Below are 24,936 nucleotides of genomic sequence, written 5' to 3'. Positions count from 1 at the left end.
TCTCCACAAGTCCTCTTCAAGAGCAACTCTGGCTTCTCTTTCCATCTGCAGGGCTTTTTGTAGACCATCAAATTGCGTTTCATCCCATTCATCATCCTGCGAAAGATAAATCTATTATAAGTTTGTTACTCATTCCTGTTCATTCTTGAACGGTGTAGCCAAACAAAATTAACAGGATCGAGGGATAATAATCACATGCAGATAGCACAGAAAAAATATTTATATTGTTTAAGTGTTGGCCATGTATATATAAACTTACGTGAGGGAGCTCGTCAGAGCAGTAGGTGTCACTACCATGCTCATTCTCCTTCTTCTTCTTCTTCTTCTTAATCTTCTGAGTCTTCTCCTCAATCGCATTAATTTGAGTAAAAGTTAATATAGGAGGAAGTGGCTTTAAAATGTTCAGCACCTCCATGACAAAAAACTTTTTTTAAAATCTCCCCTCAAAAAAAGAGAAAAAGAAATGCCTTCACCTTACTGAGCATTCATTTTGAATTAAACCTGGATGAAACCTGGCTTTTAATACGCTAACTGTTACACGCGTCGACGATTAATGCCCAAAGAGTGTGCGCTACATGTAGTCAGCAAATGGTAGGAGCTAGAATGTGTCCTTTGAAGTGGTGATGACGCCATTGTGACATCATCCATACATGACATATTCAACATTCCAATTTAAGATGTCAGTTAAAGATATGTATGGATTGTCCTGTATTGAACTGGCACTTGGCAGAGCTAGAAAAAGTAAATTAGCCTATATTTCATTCATTATACAACAGTCCACTGCAGAAGATTTCCCGACCATATTTCAATCTGCATTTTCAGTTTTTCAAAAAAAACAAAATTTCAATGGCATTTTATTTCTGGTCATTAAAATACCAACAGCTATTGTTCTGACTGCACATACAGCCTGACAAAAAGAAAGAGAAAACACTCAAATATTACACCACATTTCACCACTAGATGGATTCATTGGCCAAAGTCACAAAAAAAAAAAGGGGAAAATGAAACATAAGTAAGAGTGAATTCCTGCTGGTATATTAAAGACAACTTTTAAAATACTATTCCCAAAGACCATTGTATGATTACGTGCGCAAACACTTTTTTCCACCCCATCTTCATCACACCATGATCAGTGTCCAAAGAAAATATTAGGGTGGACTTATTCCTACTGTTTAGTCAACTTGTTTTTATTTTCAGCTCGAGTAAAGAAATTGTAAAACTTAAAAAGTTAAGAACTGGTAACATTATTGACAGTTATTATTATAAGTCTTTCTAGTAATATAGTTTGGAAGATCAAAACCTCCCCATCACAAAGTTAGTTTCTTCCCTTCTGCCGTCAGCCTCATCAACAAGGCCCGGGACCTTCACTGACACCTCCAATTCCTTCCCCATGGACATTACACGTTATATTAACGCAATCCACCACACACACATTTAGCCATCTGTGACCCCAATATTTATTCTACATAGTGTGAATTTTTACTTCATTTCATTTGATCTTATTCTATTCTATTCTATTTTATTTTATTTTATCCTATATTCTTCTAATTGTATGTATGTTGACTGCTACATGCATCTAAATAACACCACAAAAAAAAAAATCCTCCAATGTAACCTGTTACCTACCTGGCAATAAAACCAAGAAATAAAAAAACCCCCTCTTTTTTTATACAGATATGTGACCTAAAAAAACGTATTATTGTTGGAATGCTGATTTTAATTGTCTGTGATTTGTGTGTTTTTGTGAAAGCACTTTGTGAAGCTACTTCTGAAAGGTGCTATATAAAATGACTATTAGTATTAGTACTATTATTATAAAACTGACTCTGATTCTGGAAGCTAATCACGCATGCGCAGTCGTCGCCCTGACGGAGGCTGGGGATGATAATTCCATGTCTATTGGGCAGAGGAGCGCGAACACACCGCTGGGTCTTGCTGCACAGCCCGAGCTCTCTCTCTCTCTGTGTGTGAGTGCCTCGTATCTAACATGAGGCATTAATACAGAGGTAGATTTCTTATTTATTTATTCAGAAGAGCCCGGGGACGTCGCTGGAAAGCTCGAGTTGCCGTGGAGCTGTTGTCACCCAGGCCGCGGGATCGGGGTCTTGTTGCTGGGAGGAGACCGCTCGGACTCTCCGCCTCCCCCCCCCCGGGCTAGCTCTGTTAGCCGGCTACGATGCGTCGCTGCGGCTGGCGTCTTCTCCACACGGCCGGCCCCTGGACAGCGAGGCGGGTCCTCGGTTGAGTCTTTCCACCGCCCCACCCGCGACTCGGACACACGCCGCCACACCGTTCCAGGTAGCGTGTTGCCGCGGCTAGCTAACGCCATTCACGGGGGCCCATGAACGCAGCGCCGCTCCAAGCTAACTGTTAGCACAGTTCGTTAGCATGGCCACTTGGCTAACAGTCACGTCAGGCAGCGAAATGTGCACTTTGTTGACCGACTGCAGTCCCTTCTGTAAATGAGACTAATACTCACTTACGTGAAAGAAAACACAGCTAATAGTTTTAATTAGCGGTTACCTAGCTTGTCCAACATGCGCGCTGTTAATGTCCGGTAATGGAAACATACTGGCAAGGTGGCGAGGAGTTGATGCCACAGGTAACATCACAATAAGGTTGACTTTTTGTTCTTGTGGAAAAGTTAAAGTTGAATTAATTTCATAATGTGTGTGTGTGTGTGTGCGCTTTTCCTCATCTTCATCCCGTCGTTATACACCAGCCTGTAATGAAAGAGTTTGACACAGGCATTTATTAGATCTACAAGTTTACCTGGCTTACTGCAGACAGTCTTTAATAATAATCATAATAATAATAAGATCACAATAATAATTTTATTCATACAGCACCTTTTAGAAGTAGCTTCACAAAGAATTATAAATCACAGACAATTGTAATCAGCCTTCCAACAATAATACTGTTTTCAGGTCACATATATGAATAAAAAATAAAGAGATGACATCACATAAAAGCAAGTGTATAGAAATGTTTTTTTTTTAAAAGTGACTTAAAAGAAGGCACAGCCAGCCTCATCTCCTCAGGCAGGCCGTTCCAAATGATAATTATATTCAATCGCATAATACAAAGATGATCCAATTTGATCAAAAAATAGTAAGTAAGCAGAGACCGGGCACAGACATATTACCCTGATATCTGTAAACATAACATTTACACACTTTAAGGAAGTCATTTTCCTCTGTCGGCAAATTCGAAGCTCTTTAGGTGTGAGTCTCTACTGGGAAACTGCAGTCGAGCGTTTTACTGCACAGTCTGAGATTCTCCATCAGTGTGAATAGTTATCAACAAGCCGTTAAAATTGCACTTTCTGTAAGTGGTTTTTGGTTCAAGTACCCAAATATGATCACTAAAGTCAAACCGACTACACATGCATTCTGTTCTTTGTGGACTGCTACAGCACACGATATGCTAAAGTTGTGTGTCTTCACTGACCCTGTCATTTGACATAATTAATGTGATCACGCCTGCCAGGATTCTACTTTGGTACTTAGGTCTCAACTGTTACATGGATGCAAGCCGCAATTGACTGAGTAAAGGGAGGATTGAGAGCAGACACCAAAACAATAATTTCCTCGATAATCAACAAACGCCAGGCGAGATGAGATGTAATTTAATTACATATTGAAAAATGACTCTAATGGGGCATCCAGCTACCCGCAACTTCGCAAGCAATACCATGGAGCTTTGCCATGTGGCATTTTGTGAATGGCTGTTTTTTGGCTGTGTCCCTTATGTTCCAGTGTAACTGTAACATCACGTTTACTTTTATTTATCTTTTCAAGGATGGATGTTGATTATTATGCTGGCGGGGACAGTACCAGGAGAAAAGTGGACCTGCCCGGGGTTGCAGAAGGCACAATGGATGTTACACCATTCGAGATGTATGACTCGGCGCGGGCAAAAATAGCCGCCAACCTCCGGTGGCTATTTGCTAAAGCCTATGGCATTGGTAAGTTATGTTAATGTATGTTAACGCTACACTTATACTGTTGACTGATTGACATTCATCTGTATAGCTTACTTGAAAATAACAGACGTATATCAACCGCTAGGGGCCAAAGAAGTTCACTACCATGGAATTTTGAGAATATTTTCCTCATATTCTCATAGTTATCTCAAAAATTCAGTTGTTGTTGTTGGAACAGTGTGTTTACTCTTCTCAACATTGTTATGGTCAGCAGATTGTGTGGAGCCTAAGTGTTGAACCATTGACAGCAAAAGTCCAAGAGAAAGAAATATTTGTTTATATGTGTGCACTCTGGCCAACACTAATTCCCTCATGACACTTGGCAACCGAGGCCTCCCCTCACTGACTCACCAGATCCGTCCATTCTTGTTGGGTGGCCAGTGGGATTGAGCCCGAATCGGGCAGTGACAGACACTGATGTATTAGGCTATATTTGTTAGACTATACTCAGAGCATGGAAAAGTACTGATCTGCGCTGCCTGTCACTCACGCTCCATGTTAAGATGGTATCAGCATTAGCTAGGCCCGTAGGGCAGAGTTTACCGTCTCGTCTGCGGCTGCAATAAGAATTGCATACATTTCAGTGACGACTTGAGACGAGTTGTGTGAAATTCAGGAGAGCCTTTTAAGGAGGTGTTTTATTTTGGCCTTACAACTAGCAGCCTTAAAAATAAAAAATAAAAATCCATCCACTGTCACTGCTCATTTTCTGATGTATACTAACTTTTTTTGTATTTGTTTTTTAAAAAAAATATTATTGGGTAGGTATGTGCACTTAGCGTAAACTCAATAAAGGATACTCTTACAGTTTTTCATCTCCACGCTAAATCAACAGTGAGGTGCCCGCATAAACATTGAAACCGGTTTTGTTTTCCCTCATCATTCTTCCTGTTCATAATGGCCATTGAAACACATATTCCACACATCTGTGTTTTCAGTGGTGTTGGTGATGCCAGACAATATTCACATAACTCACTCTGCGCAAATATTTATTCAAAAGTTTATCATAATCTTATTTGAGGCTCCTTCAATCTGAGTCAGTGGAATTAAGTGAATATGTCTTCAGAAGTTATCCAAAGTTCCCTTGAAAATTGTGAACTTGTCGCTCTTTGACTAAAACATCTCCCTTTCAATAAATCCTGCCTCTATGAAGGTTAATACACTTTTTTTTACGAAACGGTTTAGAGAGGTGTTAATTAAACTTCCTGGAGGCTGATGTTTGTTGTGCTGGTGGAATTGTATTGTGATGTAATGAGAGGTTTTTGCTTATACGTGGCACCCTAAGTGTTGTGAGTGGGATAGAGTGAGTGAGAGAGCGAGTAGAATAAGAAGTATTTGAAACATAGATTAAGAGTCAGTTGCCTAATACTAGAAAGTTATTCAATAAATACAATTGTTTTCAATGTGGGTGCTTTTTCTTTCTCTTGTATTTCCTTGTATGACTAGCATGTAACAAGACATCGTTAGGAGCTGTGACTCCACGCCCTTCATATCTCTAGCTACTGTAGTGTTGTCATGTTTTCAAATTAGATCTGTTATGAATTGTTATGGGCCTGTAGTCAAGGATTTCTTTGTGCATACATGTAACAAGTGTTTCCCAATAATTACCCAGAATGTGGCGCCCCACCGTAGTCATAATTTGTCCTGCCATAGTTTCATAATGATCCACTTACGCAGTTGCTCCATTGTAGAGCTGTGTGCGGCGCTCTCTTACCCGCTCTCTCTCTCTCTCTGTCCTCTCTCTGGTCATCCTTTCTGTGTACCTGTCATTCGGGTGCACATGAGATCATACTGATCAGAATCTAATTCTGTGAGAAACGCAGTACGTATAACCTAAAAACACAAGAATAATTGTCGTTCACCAGCATAATACAATTGAATGTTTGTACTCAGACGTGGCATCAGAGAACATCCTGTCTGTTGGGCAAATGTTTATTAATCAGTACTTGAAAAATAATGAAGGATCAACATTGCAGCACATTCTTATTGTTTGACTGCGGAGCTGCTAGTTAACTTTTTGATGTGCTACAGGATGTGTCCTTATCATTGCTGTTAAGCTAAGTCAGTGTAAACCTCGGCTATCTGATGCTCATATCCCATCATTCACTGCTTTGCATGTCGGTTGCATCAGTGTAGTCTCGGGTCAAATCATCTGTCATTATTTCAATGGCTCGTACAAGCTTTCCTCAGTGTTTTGCAGATCTGTGGTCATTACAAAGATTTCCTAATGCCACTGATGCATTCATAGTAAACAAATGACAATAAGTTGGACCTTTAATGGTAATCCAGGTTATGGATGGAGAGCTATTGTCTCTTTTTGCGGGCTGCCGTTTTGCTCTAAACCCTATTAGCGCTATGGTTCGTTACTTCTGCTCATACCATGGCTGATAGGCATTTGCTTGCTTACTGTATGGCCTGTCATAATGGATCCTGGTTAATGATAAAAGATAGGAAGTATGATCATCTCCAGACAAACCAAAACAATGCACCACAGATGCACTTAGTTGGAGATGACATTCAGTTACAATAGAAAGCATATATTAGCCCCAAAGCTTTGGTTGGCCCAGAGGGAGGAAACTCTCAGGTGCAGCTGCAATTATCGTCCTCTCATGGGAACTGAATATATTAGGGCCCATTTGAGTTTTTACCCTATGGCTCGTACGATTTCTGTTTAGGATGCTAATGCCGCCCGGTTGTTTACTTGGCTCCTGCAACGACTGACAGACACTGACGGTGCCTTGTAAACGGTTCTTGGTGACGTCGTTCCTTTATAAATAAATATAGCAGTCTCATGCTGTGGGGGTTTGTGGGGGGTTTCAGGTGCATCTGGTGAGTTCTCATTAGCGTTGCTTTCCCCGTTCAGTCTTTGAACAAGCATGTTTGTGTACATGTTCTCCAGGCGTGCTGCCCTCCGAATGTGCCACAGCTGCTCCCAGCCTAAGCGACAGACAGCGAGACACATTGCTAGTAAGACCTGTCACGGTTTGCTGGCACGTTGCCGGTCGTTGCCCTGCACATCCCTGTCTGTCTGTGCTGATCATGGTTGGCTGAATGTGCCTGCAGCACATCCTGGCTCTTGTTGCCAGATCCCCATCCTCCGGCTCCACCCCATCACAGTTAGTACATCTTTCCAGCCTTCCTCTTGAAGGCAGGAGGGCGGGGGGCGACTGTCAGACGACATCAGTGTCTGTGCAAGGAAGTCAAACGTGAAGACTCGCCCCAGCCAGAACCCCTTTGTTTTTTCATTCACAATTACTCCCACTGTTCTAATGTGTTTACATACTGAGGCGCAGATCTCAAGGAATGACCCACACGCTGGGTGTGACGCATAATGAGTTAATACAGTTGTATGACAACGTGCAGACAGCATGTTCGTGAGGCTTGTGTTGTCGTCATGCATGTAGAATACAGTATACAGGATGCGTGGATCTGATTGGCTGTAGGGTTAATCATATTAAAATTTCCATTTAAAATCATACCTCTATGCAATTTCCTTCTCACATGACAACAAGTCTTCATATATATATCTATATCTATATATCTATATCTATATATATAGATATCTATATATCTATATATCTATCTATATATATATATATAGTGAAATAAAGATTGTAGATAGATTTGATGCAGCAAACCAAAAGCTAATTTGCTTCCTCCTATGTTACATCAGCAAATGGCAAGAGTGTAATGTCTCTGGTATGTCCAAGTTTTGTACTCTGTCATTGATATTTTCCACCATATTGCCTCATTTCCTTGTACGTTTAGCTTTTTGTGCTTTGGTACATGATCGTCCACAAAACCAGCTGGAAGAAGCTGCCTTCCTGTTTTTTTGTGAGCGGGAGATTGCTGACGAGTGGCTCCCTTTATCCCCCCCTCAGTCAGAACAGACGCTAAGAACACACAACACATGCACACATGCAGCTTAACGCTACTGGGGCTCGGGGTGGAGTTCAAAACAGATTTCGTCACCCCGCCCTTTTGTAGAAAAGTATGTATGAAAAGTATGTACATATTGTTATCCGTGCTTTACCGTAGCAGAATAAATTGGCTTGTGCATGCCTAAAGTCCAGTGCTCCTTCGTCCCATGCCCTTATATGGCTTTGGTATCTGCTTTTTACAATGACTTCACCTCCAATTGCAACAGAATCTCTTGTTTAGGTCATAGTTTCCTATTAGTTTTTGTGGCTCCACTATTGTTGAACTGGCCGAGCCCACCGTGTCATCTGAGAAGCCTGCTTTCACTGACTGCATACTCGGCTTAGTAAGGATCTGTTACCCCGATATACGCTCAAGGCAACGAGCTGCGACTTAACAGTTACAAGTGGCCGTGTAAACTGAAGCTGACACAAATATGACACGGAAAGCACTTTGCTTTGTTGCGTTTCCTAAAGTCTGTTTACATTGTAGGAGTTGTGTTGAGGCAGACAGAAATGTTGGAGGTGTTTTCCAGGCAACATCATGTTTCATCCTGTCATATCTTGCTATGGTGTTGTCTTACTAGCTCTCCCATGTATCTTGTCAGGTAAAATTTGAAAAGCTAAACTGCATATTACTACTAACACATGGTTCACCTTCTACACCGTCTCCATTGCAGACCATATTCCAGAGGACTTAAGGGACCCGTTCTACACAGACCAGTACGACCAGGAGCACATAAAGCCGCCTGTCATCCGCCTGCTGCTGTCTGGTGAACTCTACTGCCGCGTCTGCAGACTCATCCTCAAGACGGAGCAGGCGGCGTCTCTTCAGTCCCACATGTCCATCATCCAGGCCCTGTACTTCAAGGGGATTTATGTCATGGAGAGCGACGACACGCGCGTCACGGAGGAGGACCTGGCCTGCATGCCAATCAAAATGGTGAGTTGGAATGAAAAAAAACAACAAGTGTGTGTCCTGAGTTGTTAATCCACATTTTTTGATCTCGGTGTACACTAATTGATCATTAACTTATCTTCTCTTGTTCTCAGTGAACTTTAAAGGTGACATATTATGCTCATATTCCTACTTTTGACTACTGAGTGACCACTATATAAGGTTTACATTCTCTAATGTTCAGAAAAGGCATCTCTGTTCTCATACTGCCCATTCCCGCAGCTCCTTTTTTCACCCTCTGTCTAAAACGCCTGGATTTATTTCTGCTCTGATTGGCCAGCTGGCCCAGTCTATTGTGATTGGTCAACCGATTTCAAAATGTGTAAGAAATGTCACGCCCCTTCACCAGAAAAGTGGAGATTCTCAGTTTGCAGGTGGGGTTACCCAAAAAGAGTCTAACTGTGACATCATAGTGGGAGACAAATCTGAACCAGTTGTTCGGAGCCTCACAAAAAAACAACAACAGGGTGGTTGCTTTTTTTCCCAGTTTGTGGGCTGGCAGGCTCCACAGATACACACATTTATTTCTGCATAATATTTCCATAATATTGATACGTTTATAGTCTTACTGTTGGACACCTTTCAGCACCAGGCAGGCCATGGCGTTACAGTAGCTCTTACACAAGTCTGACCTGTAGCACAGATTGCCTGTCAGAGAACGAGGAAACCAGGGCCAGTAGCTTCACCCAGTTTGCGCATTACCTGTACCGTCCCCAGCGTTTCCTGCTTCTAATGTATTATCTTACCACAGTGCAAGAAGCTAGTGCTTTGATGCTCATCCAGCAGTGTCATCATCCTCAGCTCAGGCATTTGAGACACTAGGAAGCTTCCTTGTGGATAGACGTGATTTTTTTAATATTGTACATTATAAACTTGTGCCTTGCAGCGAGAACTAATGGAACAGTTTGCGGATGAATTGTGAGCACCCTTATCATTTTCATTCAAATGGGTTGTGTGAGGACTTCATGCAAAATAGTGCTGAGATTAGGATTAATAGTGTGTTATTGTGACATTTCAGTGTTTTATAGTCTGTTTTTGACTGGCGGCATTTTGCAACTATACTCTCTGTATCAGTTTTCTCATAGGAACTAACTGACACTTTTATTGCTTTGTCAAAAACATCACTTTCTTTCTAGTTCAAGGGAGAGAGAAAAAAAATCTACAAATCCTCAAAAGATTGAGGCCTGTGCCCTTTCACAACAGGCACTTAAATCAGGAATGTCCGTGTTAAGAGGGTTACTCTTGCGATAATACTTCCAAGAATGGATTTTATTGTGTGTGAAATTATTCTCACATACATTTTTGTCAATCTGTTAAGAGCATTAACTGAATGTTGGCACTTGAAAATCTCCCCCTTTTGTCCTACAGCGCTCCGTTTAAATTTTCACACAGCCATGATGCTCCCCTGTTGTTTTATTAGATTCTAGAGAAAATATAAATCTGTTGATAGAGGTCACATCATTTCATGAAGGAAACTGGTGGCTTTACTCTCCCGACCTTTTTCTGTAGTCGTCATCATCATAATATTGTTTCAGATGGGTTTAATGTGCTCGGAGTGTATCGCACATCCTCCAGGTCACCACCTGAAACAGCAGCACCACGTCACAGCGTTGCCTCTCTGCCGAAGAGATCTCGCAATTTCAACAAGAGCACTTTACACAGTATAGAGTGAACACCAGCCATGCAAGCTCACTTGATCTCAGCCATCTTCTTACCCTTTTGTTACCATGGAAACCAGCAACGGTACCCCTCCGCAGACTGGCTAGTTTGGGATGTGCGTCTGTATTTTTTTTAACTTCCTGCGAGCAGCCTGACAAAATAATCCACGCAGGCCCGTGTGTAAGCATCCAGACACAAAGCCTGGTGAGGGGATGGAAAATCCTGAGCAGGACAGCGCTTATCTCTAATAGACTGCTTCCCTGTTTGCTGACTTGACAAGAGGTTTCCGTGGAAACCTGTGTGGTTATGTGTAAGAATGAAAGAGATCCCATTCCAGCAGATAGTCCCCCTGCACCTTGTTTGAAGCGAAGTTCATGCGAAAACGTTTTAGTTCTAAAATACATTTACGTTTATGACGTTAGGTGGGGTGCCGCTTAGTCTGGGCGGAGTAAATGGTGTGGTCGTAGCCTGACTTTTGTTGCGGCAACAGCTGGGGCTTTTAAAATCACAATGTAGCCTTTTGAGTCCATTTAATATATGTGTCTGGGTGCACATTGTCTGTCTGTCAGCATGCGAACACACACACACACACACACACACACACACACACACACACACACACACACACACACACACACGGGGCAACAGCGGCCCTCTGGGTTTAGGGTTAGGGGAGGAAATCTAGTGTCTGCCAAATGTGCAAAGTTAACAGGTATTTTTTGCTGCCATGGGGTGCAGTAGTTTCAATATCTACACTTTCCGACATTGTACAGCAACAAGTGGAGCTTGACGGGGAAGAGGTGACTGGTCATGGCCACAGCCAGGCAGGGGAGCAGGCAGGGACAGAGGGAGCAGGATCTGCAGGAGAGGAGACAAGTGTTGTCACTTAAGTTTGAAAATGGAATAATCTCAAGATGTGGGTTTAAACAGAAGTTAGGTTGACGGACGTCTTGTTTCGCGTTTCTCCCCTCTGCCAGTGGCCCGATTCTACATTATCTGCAACTAGCATAACCCAACCAATCTCCCAATTGAAGAGGATGTGGTCAAGTTGCATTGTGGGTAATGTAGGACCAGGTTTTGACATGGAAGAAGGGTGCCAGTATGGCTGCCTTGCGTATCCTGGTTTTGAAGCACTCTTACCTTTTTACACGGTAGATGGAGTTTCATATTCCGTTTCTCTCTCTCCCCTCTCTCCCAGAGTGCTCACATGCCCATGATCGATGCCCTGATGATGGCCTACACAGTGGAGATGATCAGCATCGAGAAGGTGGTGGCTTCCGTCGAGCGCTTCTCTACCTTCAGTGCCTCCAAGGAGCTTCCCTTTGACCTGGAGGACGCCATGGTCTTCTGGATCAACAAGGTTGGAAAAAAAATGCCTCCCATACATCTTCCTCTGGGTTTAGCCTTCTTATTTTCTAATGACCAGCTGGTGATGATGATGGGATCGACCCATTTAACCCTCAGCACCATGCGAGCCAAAACCCCTGAGTCATAGCGTCATTCGCTAGCACTTCTCTTAAGGTGTCGGGTAGTGATGTTTACTGTTTAAAAACTACACACACAGTGTTGTGTGGTGCGATCCGCACCATTTTTCAATTTACAGAGCCAGCGCTGAGCCAAAAAACCCCAAACAGTTTTTGCTGAACATGTAAATGTGTTGGTTCGATTATCAGCATAACCTGGTGTCTCTGTGTAAACGTACCGAATGTGTCATGATTTCTGCAGGTGAACATGAAGATGAGAGAGATTTCTGCTGGTGAACACAAAGTCAAGCACCACCCTTTGGAGTCCCCCAGCCACCAAATGGTAAAGAAAAAAAACTTGGCGTCTTCCAGTTTCTTCTTTTTACAGGAGAGAAATTTAAAAACCTAAAATACGAGGCTCAAAATAGCCAACACGTTTCTGCTTGTTGCTCGCATATCAGGCTTTTAAGGGACCGAAAGAAGTAACTCGTTTTATTAGGAACACCCTTTTTTTTGAAGTTGAGAATGTGCAGCAAGCAGGATCTTTAAATTTCACAAGGAATATTTCTGCCTTTTATAGTTTTTCTGACCCTGCTCTCTTTTTCTCAGTTTAAAACGGAATCAGATCCGAACCGTTTGTCTGTGACCTCTGACCTGTTGCTGTTTCTGCTCCTGTTCCTCATCTGTTCCCCCCTCCCTTCCCTCCCCCTCTCTTATCCCTGCAAACTGGATAGTCCCCCTCCAAATGGTATTGGAAGCTAGTCCCTGTAAGTTGGATGCCAGTCCTCCTCCCCCCACATATCCCCATTTCCCCCCCCCTCTCCCCCTTGCACAGTGTCTGCAAGGGGGAGAAAAGCTGAGCTTTATTTTATTTTTTGCGTTCTTTTCCCCATGTGGCAAATTTGTCACAGGTGTATTGCTGTTCTGACCATTGTCAAGTGTTCAGATATTATTTTAGCTTCGCAATGTTTGCTATTTCATCACAAGCTGAAGTAGGCCAAGTGGATTTGCTGTGTCTGTTTGTCTGTCTGTCTGTTGAGTTGTAGACCTTTGGGGTGAGGATATTTTGAGCGGTCCTCACTTTCTGACACTCCTTTGAAGGGCTTTTTGAGGGTTAAGAATAAAGGGGGGGGGCGAATACACACGCACGCACGCACGCACGCACACACATGGACGCACACACACGCGCACACACACTGAGTAATATATTTGTCATAACCCTTATGACAAAAAAATATAATGGAGGCTTAATATTGTACAATTTAACAGTTTACCCCATTATATATATATATATATATATATATATATATATATATATATATATATATATATATATATATATATATATTAGGTAAAATGTAAACATAAATGCACATCTTATCTACATAGTTAATTCTGTAAAAAGAAAGTTTTCATATGAGCAACCATCAACACTAATATTGATACGTCTGTGAAAAACTCATATTGGCCCATATATCTGTGGAGCTCTAATCAAGTTGTAGAGTTAGGGGGTAGAATCAGGTTTAGGTTAGAGCAAGGGCATATATTGGTGGTGGTCCTGGAAAGGGGGCTGGGGAAACTATTAGGTCAGTGAGTGTGTCCACAAAGATAGAAGTAAAAATGTGTGTGTGTGTGTGTGTGTGTGTGTGTGTGTGTGTGTGTGTGTGTGTGTGTGTGTGTGTGTGTGTGTGTGTGTGTGTGTGTGTGTGTGTGTGTGTGTGTGTGTGTGTGTGTGTGTGTGTGTGTGTGTGTGTGTGTGTGTGTGTGTGTGTGTGTGTGTGTGTGTGTGTGAGAGAGAGGTGTGTCTGTACTATTTTCTTTCCAAGTGAGAATAAGAGTAAATCCATGGCTACACTTCTCTTTTGCTTTGCAGTCCCATCCCTGGCCGCCACCTCTCACTACTGATCTGCTTTGTCCCCCCCCCCCCTCCACCTCCAGTCTCTCAACGCTGCTCTCACACACTGTTTCCAATGTGTCTCCTCTGGCTGTATATCTGCTCTATATATTTGTGTGTGTGTGTGTGTGTCAGCCCGATGTCGCACATGGCCCGACCCACAGCATGCTGGAGCCGAAGGAGCTTGCCGAAGCGGTACAGTGTAACCTCGTAGTCAGCGGAGGACTCCCCCTCCTCTTGTCTTGTACTAGAGCTTCTGGCCTGGTTGTTAGTTTCACCTTGTGACTTGTAACTAGAGCTGCCTCTCTATACAGTTGGTATAGATTTTGTAGAATAGCCTCCAAATAGATCTATTGATATAAATATTAATTCATGTTATTTCTTTTTTTAGATCTTTTAGCTGTTCTGCTGCTCTGTGCTATAGCTGGTCTGTTTAAATAGTTCACAGATTTTTTACAGACCAATTTTTGTTGGTATTTTGTGGACTACACTAATGTTTAAAATTATTGTTTATTTATTCTCTTTAAAAAAATGTTTTAAGTGTTATGGTAATGTATCCTCCCTGGCCACATAAAGTACGCAAATACAATTGAATGCAGTCCAGTTACAACAGCTGCCACAAGTTTAGTTAATATAACTAACATATAGTTAAGATAAAACCTCTTGTAAGATAGACAGAAGCTAATGTGGATCTTAATAAACTATAACCTTTGACATTGTCAATCAAAATCAAACATTATTATATCTTGAAAGGTAGCATTTATGGCTCAGCTTTTGAATTGGGTTAAACCAGATTGTACTGTTGTGCCTAATAAAGTAGCCAATGGGTGCAAATTGAGCTCTTGGTGCAATATGATTCTGCACATTTTCCCATACTAGTGCAAGGGTCTAATCATGACTGCATTTCTTAATAACTGTGATGAATTGACTTCTTTGCCTCTTTAATCGGTGCCACGGAGAATGTCAGATTGATTATTTCATGACACAGGGAGCGGTGCAGAAAGAAGGGTAACCAGTCAGTACAGGCTGCTTTGGCATCCGCTACGACTTATAATTGTGTTGCTCCAAATCAAATGTAGGTTTACAAATGTTTAGCATAAATTATTTGAGTGTTGTATCACTGAATTGTGGAAGCTGAAATAAGTACAAAGAGCTGCGTATCCAAAACGAATACATCTGGTGCGAGTGAGTTTCTGTACCACACTCATTTTCACATAAGTGGGCCAGCAATTACTCCAGTTTCCGTCCCAGTCAGCTGCTTCCACATCGCCTGGGCTCCACCGCTGGCTGCCTGTTCCCATTGGAGCTGGAGGAAGGCTGACCATCAGCTGTGTTGTTCGAATCACTCCTCCCAACACCTTCACCTCCATCCTCTCACTGATCTTCAGGGTTCTCCCTTAAACTCACCTGGAGTTTCTCCTCTTCAATATTACACTAAACATGCTGTTGGATCAGTTGAAGAGGATTTTCACATTTGGTTATATAAAACCAAATGCCTTTTACTTTGAAACTCCTGGGGAGAACCTTGAACTGATGCATAAAGTTATCGTCTACCCTTACATACCATGGTGGGGTGTGTTTGCTGCTGTGGTTTTTTCTCCTCCTTATTAAACCGTCATCCTCTCCCCCTGGTGGTTAGGTGCGGTATCGTCGGGAGCACACTTCAGGCCGACAGCCGGCTTTCTTCCCTCTACTGGAGGAGCTGATGCGAGACGTTCGAGACGGAGCAGCGCTGCTCACTGTGGTCCACTACTACTGCCCAGACCTCATGAAGCTGGAGGGTAATGCTGCATTTGCACGCGTGTGCTTTTCACAAATACTCACTCATTCGCTATTAGTTCAGTAGCTTCATCTCAATAATTATCAGTTGCCCTCAAAGAATCTAAAAGCTCATCCGTCTTCCTTTGCTGACATTGGATTTAATATCCAGCCTCTCGATCCATGTGTGATACATTTCCTGGCAACTTCACACAGCTCACTGGCCCAGTCAAGTCCAGGCCAGTGTGACATTTATAGCCATCGGCTCACTGTGTCCTAATCTGACGTGCCATCTGCTCGTCTGATCAGATGTTTGCCTGAAGAAAGTGGCCTCCGTTGCTGATAAGCTGTACAACATCCAGCTGCTCCGAGAGTTTGCCAGCGAGTATCTGAACAAAAGTTTCTATCTGACAATAGAGGACATGCTCTACTCGCCACTCGTGCTTAAGGTACAACAACTGACGTAGTATTTTTTTTCTTTACCATTTACATAAATAAAATTGACCTGTTAGTACGAGTCCAGTAATGTTTCTTGTGCTCCCAATGTAGCACAATGTGATGGTCTTCATCGCTGAGCTCTTCTGGTGGTTTGAGACCGTCAAGCCAGAGTTTGTCCAGCCCAGAGATCTTAATGAGTTGAAAGATGGTAAGCATCACAGTGGGAACACTACACACACACACAAGAGGAAAATATCACATTGGTGAAATCCTTTTAAAGGTTTCACAGGTTGTAGAATAATGAAAACATGACCACGGGTTTTAGCATCTCTCAAGTCCAAACTTGAGACATGAAAAGGCAAGATTTTTAGATAGATTTAAGTTAAGATTTAAGTTGTTACAATTTGTTTTTTAATTGACTGTAAAATGTCATGTTTACATCATTGGAGCTGAAATAATGAATTGACTCATTGATTAGCCGATCGACAGAATTAATCGTCAATCTCTAGCAGATTTGATGTTCAAGTCGTTATTATTATTATTATTGTATATTATCGTCAACATTTTCTTACTGATGCTTCTCCAATACAAAGACTTGGTGCTTTACTCTCTTTTAAGTGGATTGGAAATGGAATATTTTTGGGTTCTTGACAGAACAAAAAAAAAAACAGCTTTCATTTTCACTTTTTACTGACATTTTATAACAAATCGGCTAATTGAGAAAATAATTAGCTGATTAATTGATGATTGAATAGTGTCAGTTGCTGCCCTAATTATAGGTAATTGCAGCTTAAATATCGACAACTGTCTGCATCTTAACATTTATTTGGTTCACAATTGGAAAGAAATCCCGCTGACAGCAAACCTAAGTCACTATGTGTTCTGTTTTGTTTTTTTTATGATTTTTTATGTTTGTCCTCCTTTTCACAGCTCGAGCCATAGCTCAGCCCAAGAGTGCCCGTCCATCAGTTCCCATCTCCAACGCCACCAAGCGCAGCTTCCTGGCCAGCCCCGGCGTGGCGGATAACCAGAGCAGCCCCGAAGTCTGTAACAGGTACTTCCTGCACCCCGAAGACTCTGATCCCCTGTAAGTCTTCTCCGATCTCCTCCTCATTCCACTCCCTTCATGATCCTATCCGCTAACCAGTTACAGTAACCCAACAAGGATGAGTAGATGTATACGCAGGGGTGTCGTTTTCACATGTCCTTCACCTCTTAACTCTTCTGTCTTCTCCTGCACTAAGCTTATGTTTATGTTGTCTCATATTGGTGCTTGTGTGGGAGACAAAATGTTTAATGAAAATGTTGTCAATGTTTACATTGAACTGTCAGTTGCGTTTCGTCCATGGCATTTTCTTGACTGTTGGGTTTTTAAAATAAGTGTGTTACTGTGGCTGCAAATGGTTCCTTTTCTTGGGTGTAACGTGTGTGCTGGGCCGATCTTTTCTGCAAGTATTATTCTAATGACAGTTTCAGTCATCCTGCATAACTGAATGTTACAATTTTGGGTATTGATTTCTGTTCTTTTTGGCTTTTAGCAAAGGGGGTCCAAGCTTCAGTCCTTCCCACCCACTGCTGCCCCTGCGACAGAGGCAGCAGAAGCAGCAAGGAGAGGATGGTGCAGGTAAGTTAAAAACCGACAAACCCGAACACATTTTCACATCCTACATATGTGCCTGCATACGGTACAGGTTAATATTCAGCACTTCGTGTTATTGTAGTCTTGTAAAGAGCTCTTTGTGTTTTTAGGTCTTAGAAACCGCTCAAACTCCCTGACCCAGATGGACGGACAACCAAGAGGCTCTGTTGCTGCGTGGCCAGACAAGAGGCAAAGGTACCTGAAAGTAGCACACATGAACATTTAAGTCTTGAAGAAAAATCCATCTCTATATAGTCACGGGGTGACCAGGGAAACCTCTCTATATTTTAACCAATATTTTATGCTGACTACAAAAAAATATTTCCCCATGCTCTCTCTCTCTCTGCAGACCACAGTCCACACTGAGCCCCTACATGTTGCATCCAGCCCCCTACAGCGATGCAGATATGGCCTCCGGTGACAGCGTGAGTCTGGCTCGCTCCATAAGTAAAGACAGCCTTGCGTCCAACGTTCTCAACGCCACACCCAAACACCAGACCTCTGTCCACCAGCCCCCGCAGGGGGCGATGCGCAGAGTCAATGGCCACGGCTTCTCCGGCAGTGTCAACGCTGAAAACGAGGACGAAACCATGGTGGCGGTCGCGAGGACCGATTGTGCCGCCGCCCCCAAATGGGATGACGGGACGCAAGCAAATGCCGCAGTGGCATCTAAACCTGCCACGGAGTCCAAACCAGCACCAGATACCTTTTACCTAGAACCACTAATGCCTGCCGCGCTCAAAGCGGCCAAAGAAAAGTCTGTATGCCTAAACAAGGAGGAGGAGTGCGGCGAGGGGCCTCGCTCCTCAGGACGGGGTTCCTTACGCCAAGGAGATGGATCGACATCAGCAGTTCGTAGGAAAGCAGCCTGCAACCTAAACCAAACCTTTACCCCTCCTGGTGTGGAGGCAGACATGTCAGAGGAGCCCCACCAGGGTCAGTCAGATTTCAGGCCCGATGCCACTAGCAGTACGGACCCCTCGTCCAGAGAGCCAGCTGGGGGGTTTTACCTGCATTCAGATGCTGAAGAACCAAAGTCGGGCCCGGGCCTGGAAGCCGAGCTGGAGGACCTGGATGAGGATGATTTGGATGAAGCGGTTACCGTTAAAGACCCCAACTGGCCCAGGAAAACCTTCCATGGGGAAGAAGACGAAGAGGAAGAAGAATCAGCCAAACTCCAAGAGGATATGAATGTGAAAGAGCACGAGGACAAAGACATGAACGGTGGCAGCGGTCGCTCCAGCCCCTGTCTCAGCGCTCACTCGCAGGCCAGCAGCATGGCCAGCGGCAGCGTGCGCATGACCTCCTTCGCCGAGCGCAAAGCCCAGCAGCAGCGCTTCGGCAGCAACCACGACCTCCGCTCCAGTGCCTCCAGCTCCCAAAGGACCACCCCTGACGGATCAGAGAGCAGCGGGCCCCTGGCGTCCTCCTGGAGGCTTAAACGAGACCAGAGCCCCTCCTCACCCTTGGGAGGGTGTGCTCGCACAGGCGACGGTAGCACTAATGTACTCGCCTCCGAATTCGTGCAGCTGCGCATGCAGCTGGAGGAGAAGAGGCGAGCCATCGAGCACCAGAAGAAGAAGATGGAAGTGCTGTCGGCGAGGCAGAGGCAAAAGCTGGGGAAGGCCGCTTTCCTGCACATCGTGAAGAAAGGCGGAGGCAAGAGTGACACGCTACCCAACCCGCTCAAGGCCGACATCTCTAAAGAAGAGCTAAACGGGCAGAAGGGACCGTCGAGTAAAGATGATTTGTGTGTCGGTGCGCCGAGGGGGGACAAAGAGGTGGCGGGCGCCGCCCCGCCAGGTGCCTTAGAAGCCGACAAGAAGGGAAGCGGCGGCAACTTCTACCTAGAGGAAGAGTTGGACCTGAACGAGTGCAGCCGCTCCATCGACCAGCTGAACGAAGCCATCGGCAGCATCCAGCAGCAGATGACGCGGCTGTCGCTGCAGCAGGAGATGTTAATCAAACAGAATGTACAGTCCCCGCCTGGTGCGACTCCGCCCCCTCCTCTCACCAGTGACAAAAACTCTGACTCTAAGGCCGGGGCAAGCTTTCACTATGTGGAGCACAGCTCTGGCACCGCTGCCACCCCCACAAGGAAACCCCCCAAGCTGAGCTCGGGCCGGAGCCCCAGGTCCAAACCGTCAGAGCTGAAAATAGCCAAGGAGCAATCCCGGCTGGCGTCCAGGACCCTCACCCCCAACCAGAGCGAGACACTACCACACCGGGGGCATTTAACCGGGGGCAGGTCCCCCAGGGCTGAGCAGCCCGACAGCCCTAGAAACCCCACAGCCGGAGAGACAATCGACCGGCCGGGCTCGGGCCTCACCCGAAGCGCCGCCTCCCGGCTTCACGACGAGGCGAACATGCGTCTGCCGACCCGAGTGGACCCGGCGGCGGTGGCTGTCCCAGAAGTGTCCTTCGACGAATGCCTGTCCAGCACTGCAACCGTGTCCGACCTCAACTCTTCGGACGGTTCGGGGAAAGAGAACATGCCATCGGAGGAGACGCAGCGCAGCAAATCCCACCTGATCGAGGTCGATCTGTCCGAGCTGGAGGCAGCAGAGGACACAGCGGACGACTCGGCACTGGAAGGAGACGGAGAACAGAAGTCAGTCATGGGCTTCTTCTTCAAGGTAACGCCTCAACATGAAAACTAGTAATCGATTATGATTTCTGATGATCGACTACTTCAGACGATCCCTTGTTCTTTCTCCCGTGTTGCAGGATGAGCAGAAAGCGGAGGACGAACTCGCTAAGAAAAGAGCAGCGTTCTTCCTGAAGCAGCAGAGGAAAGCCGAGGAGGCTCGACTCCGCAAACAACAGCTAGAGGCCGACTCCGAGCTGAAACGAGACGAAGCGAGGTGAGAAGGTTTTACCATCATTTACATTAGGATTCAAATGTCATTCCAAAGATGCTAACGAGCTGGTGTTTCAATTTTTCAACGCCAGACGGAAAGCCGAGGAGGACCGCCTGCGGAAAGAGGAGGAGAACGCACGCCGGGAGCTGATAAAGCAGGAGCACCTGCGGAAGAAGCAGAAGGCGCTGTTCGAGGAGAAAGGCCTTGTGAGGCCCAAGACCCCCAAGCCGAAGCAGAAGCACCGAGCCAAGTGTGCGTTCAGAGAGGAGTCCTCCAGCGACAACTTCTCCAAGGGCTCGTCCACACGTAAGATCCGTTAAATCACTGGTTGACCTTTAGCTTAAGCTCCTTTACTTCTTTATTCCGTTATTTTACCACAATCATTTTGTCTCCTCTGTTTCTGACAGCGGACAACCTGAGCACTGGCCAATCAGGCTCCAGTCTGTCTCTGGCCTCCGCCGCGACCAACGAGGCCGACAGCGTCAACTCTGGCGGCGCCGGCTCCCAGCGGTAAGCTGCTCACTGGGTGTTTACTTTGTGATCGTGTGCGTGAGAATATTCTGAGGTTTGCTGTAATTCTTCTATTTAAATTCTGTTACCTCCTTCCATTCCAGCTGCGACTCCGTGGAGTCGTTTCCAGGAATTCGTAGTAACAGTCGAGCTGTGGAAAGAGACTGGGACAACGGCTCCACCGCGTCTTCCATCACTTCCATGGCTGAATATACTGGTGCGTGCACAGATCGTCAGGTTTATTACTATGACAGATAGTCGAAAGAGCCTGACTGATATCGATATTGGTACAAGATTTCTGATACTGATACATGATATGTACTTTTTTTATTATTACTTAATCTGTCAATGATTCCTAATATGTGGTTATCAAACCTTTATGAAAAAAGAAATGAAATTGAGGTCTGATATTTTAGTTTAACCATAAAGTTTATCATAAATAACTGTAAATAATAAAGAAACCACAAATACAACCAAATATTTCGAACTTGAATTAAGAAAATAAACATAATTTATTTGACGTCACATGTAAACATAAATGAGCTTTTTTTTCTGCATAGTTAATTCTGTACAGTAAAAGATTTCATATCGGTAAACATAAGCACTGATACCGACATGTCGGTCGGGCTCGAAACATATCAGCCTGCTCAAATTTATAGTCACTTGACTGATTATTTTCCCTCTTGTATTGTATAATATTTGTGCCTTTCCTAACTCAGGTCCCAAACTCTTCAAGGAGCCCAGCGCCAGGTCGAACAAGCCGATCATCCACAACGCAATCTCTCACCGCTGCCTGGCTGGCAAAGTCAACGAGCCCCAGAAGAACCAGATCCTCGAGGTACTCGATGTTTATCCCATGAACATTGTCAACAAAATGATCTCCATGCTTCTTAATTTCTCTGATTAAATGTCCTCAAATAATCAACTGGACAGCTACATGACCTAAGTCTGAGTGTTAGTGAATAACGGTTAGTTGATGACTATAGAGAATATTTTCTGTTTTTCTTTGTCATATATCACAGCAGACTGCATATTTGGATCTTTTTTGGACATTTGGTCAAACAAGATATTTGAAGATGCCACCTTAAGCTTGGGAACAAAGCCAAAACACAAGAGCAGCGACTACGTTAAAAATCTACTTTTGTTATCTTGTAAATCTCGCTCATCTACAAATACAAGATGTCCGCCATCATATCAAAAGGGTCTTGTCTTTGGGATCAGGAAGTTTATTTCCCACTTCTTCTGCATTTTTAAGATTTCAGCCAGAGGTCTTGCCCTTAAAATCCTGCCATTTTAAATGTAACTATGTTTCATATAATCCCCATCATCAATAACTGTTTGTCTAACTCCTCATTCGCCAGGAGTTGGACAAGTGCGAGTCCAACCACCTGATGATCCTGTTCCGCGACGAGCGCTTCCAGTTCCGCGCGCTCTACTCGTACTTCCCCGACACGGAGGAGATCCACAAGCTGACGGGCACCGGGCCCAAGAGCATAGGCCACGCGATGATCGACAAGCTGTACAAGTACAGCTCGGACGGCAAGCGCTTCACCGCCATCCCCGCCAAGACTGTGTCCGTGAGCGTGGACGCCCTGACCATCCACAACCACCTGTGGCAGGCCAAGAGGGGCGCCGCGCCAAAGAAAAGTGTCAAATAGCGGGCTGGTTTTTTTTCTAACCCTCTTATCTTACAAAATCCTCAATCCCCCCCCCCCCCCCCCCCCCCCCCCATCTCTCGCTTGTGTCCTGAACAGACTGCATTGACGCTCACAGCCAATCTCGCCGCCGCCGCCGCTCGGCTTGGGAACCTACTCAGGAGAGAGGCCGCATCCGGGAACACGTGGTCATCACGTAGGTGGACCATCAAGAAACAAGGGGAAAAGTGTGTGTGTGTGTGTGTGTGTGTGTGTGTGTGCGCGTGTGTGTGTGTGTGTGCGTGCGTGTGCGCGTGTGCGTGTGTGTCACAGGTGGTCTGAGGGGCTGGTGCTTGCAACAACAAAAAGAGGAATGCCGGCTGAATGTGCTTCCCCTCCCCGTGATCTCAGTGCGATCTGTTCAGGTTTCGTTTTTTTCTACGACGACCACGACTCGAGCATGTGGCATTTTTTTCCCCCCTCCGTTTCTCATATGTGGTGGATGTTCATTTGTTTTTTTTTTTTACATTAAGTATTTATTTAGTTCAGCACTGTCGTGGTCCAGAGCTCAGCTGCAGCACTACAATCCTTCCTTCCTTCTCTCCTTTGGACACGTTTGGACTTAAAGGAGGTGGACCTCCCGTCGCTCTTTTCAGAAAACACCCCCCAAGCCGAGGGGCCTTTGTACGACCTTTTCTCCGGACGTGTCGCCCCCCCCCCAACCCTGAAACCGGTCTCTTCCTGCGCGGGCTGTTTCAAATCTGTCGAATCCGTCGAATCAGGCTGGCATTGCCGATTTTTGCCTCACCACCAGGGATCTCCACAAAAACCTGCTGCTCTGAACTGTCTCTTCTTCTTTTGTGTTACGGGGGGGGGGCGGAGGGGGCTCTCCTCAGGTCCCCCCCCCCACCTCCGACATCCGTTGGCCTTTTCACGCATCGTGGTACTATCGTCTACATACTCGACCGCTTTTTATCGTGTAGCACTGGATATGTGTATAGCAACAAAGGAAAAAAAAAAAAAAGTTAAACAATGGTCATTTTAAATACTGTTCATTTTAATTTGTTCCTTTTTCATGAGGGAATCAAAAGGCTTTGGTGCAGAAATTATGTTTTTTCCGGTTTTGTTTTAGCTTTTTTTTTATGAATCATTCTTAAAGCAACGTGGTACAGTTTGAGCTGATATGTGTTTTCATCATAACAGGACTGTCTCTGATGTTTAGGGCTTAGTTGTGTTTTCTCTCTCTCCACTGGGCACTCTCTTGATCGGTCCTGTATAAAGGTGCACTCATGAACACTTGTCGACGGCTTCTGTCATGCAATGTAACCCCCTCCACTCCTCCCCCTCCCCACGTGTCTGCCTGTCCCATGAGAGTGGCGCACACACACACTGGACACATCGAGTGTGTGTGTGCGCGCGCCGCTCTGTAACCGGTTGGAACGGCAGTATTTGATAAAGGGGTGTGTGTGTGTGTGCGGGCGGATTGTCGGGGGGGGAAACTGTGGTTCAGTTCTGTACCAACATTAAAGAACATTCCTCCGAGGTGTTGACGAACAACTGCCACGTCGTCTCTCTCTTGTCTTTAGAAAATCATCCAAGTGCTTTTATATGTTTCCAGTCCGTCGGCCTCGAGGAACAAACCGCAAGTGTCGCACAAGCACTTTACTTTTCTCTTCGTTGTTGTTGGGGCATTTTACCCTTTTTTTCTTTTGAATGGGCATAAGAACTACGAACTAATTAGCAACACTGCTGTCGGGGGAAAACTAAAAAACCAAACACTACGATTTATTAATACTGACACGTGAAGCCGGAGGGTCTCGGGCTGATGTGATAAACTACTGCTGTTGTCTCTGAAAACGAGAGGAAACCTTTTGCTGCATTTTGGTGGTGTTGTTTATTTGGTGGTGACACATCTTACAAGAGAATGTGAGTGTATTTTTATGTTAACTAAAAGATTGTATCGGCACTCTGTCACCGTTTTTGTTACACTAGTATGTATTTTTCCATCTCTGTTGATTTTTATCTTTGATCCCATTGCCATCTATTTATTTTCAAATGGACGCACTGAAACAGAATAAATTTTCAAATTGAATAAAGGTCACATTTTTGATTTTAATTCATTTCCTCATTGCTTGAAATTTTCTATTTCTATTTTTTTTTTCATTTGTGACACTTACTTGTCACCACACTGATTTTAGTGTTTTTATATTTTTTCATAAT

The 24,936-nt window shown here is 44.5% G+C and overlaps 1 protein-coding gene across 3 annotated transcripts; it reads left to right on the top strand.

Moving 5' to 3' along the window:
• The first annotated feature begins 1,870 nt into the window (after positions 1 to 1,870).
• camsap1b (calmodulin regulated spectrin-associated protein 1b) lies at positions 1,871 to 24,832 on the top strand. 3 transcript variants are annotated; one of them, XM_047328912.1, is made up of 19 exons: positions 1,871 to 2,298; positions 3,801 to 3,967; positions 8,583 to 8,845; positions 11,718 to 11,879; positions 12,245 to 12,325; positions 12,717 to 12,749; positions 15,516 to 15,657; positions 15,944 to 16,083; positions 16,184 to 16,280; positions 17,003 to 17,126; positions 17,611 to 17,696; positions 17,822 to 17,906; positions 18,061 to 20,347; positions 20,439 to 20,575; positions 20,664 to 20,878; positions 20,980 to 21,082; positions 21,187 to 21,299; positions 21,802 to 21,920; positions 22,444 to 24,832. In XM_047328912.1, exons 2-19 carry the CDS (start codon positions 3,802 to 3,804, stop codon positions 22,738 to 22,740), a joined length of 4,650 nt encoding a protein of 1,549 aa, XP_047184868.1. In that variant the 5' UTR covers positions 1,871 to 2,298; position 3,801; the 3' UTR covers positions 22,741 to 24,832. The 3 variants fall into 3 exon arrangements, with proteins under 3 accessions (XP_047184868.1, XP_047184867.1, XP_047184869.1); XM_047328911.1 differs by having other exon boundaries at positions 17,003 to 17,159; XM_047328913.1 differs by lacking the exon at positions 12,717 to 12,749 and having other exon boundaries at positions 17,003 to 17,159.
• Positions 24,833 to 24,936: the final 104 nt, after the last annotated feature.

Source organism: Scophthalmus maximus, chromosome 19 (genome assembly GCF_022379125.1).
Source record: "Scophthalmus maximus strain ysfricsl-2021 chromosome 19, ASM2237912v1, whole genome shotgun sequence".
NCBI lineage: Eukaryota > Metazoa > Chordata > Actinopteri > Pleuronectiformes > Scophthalmidae > Scophthalmus > Scophthalmus maximus.
The sequence above is the reverse complement of the archived record's forward strand: the minus strand, read 5'-3'. Positions and strand labels throughout refer to the sequence as shown.

Bases quoted from the DNA above. Each gene is read 5' to 3' on its own strand.
- camsap1b (XM_047328911.1), top strand. From the start codon at position 3,802: ATGGATGTTGATTATTATGCTGGCGGGGACAGTACCAGGAGAAAAGTG. The intron at 16,084-16,183 runs GTACAACAACTG...CTCCCAATGTAG, and splicing joins ACTCGCCACTCGTGCTTAAG to CACAATGTGATGGTCTTCAT. The intron at 21,083-21,186 runs GTAAGCTGCTCA...CTTCCATTCCAG, and splicing joins GGCGGCGCCGGCTCCCAGCG to CTGCGACTCCGTGGAGTCGT.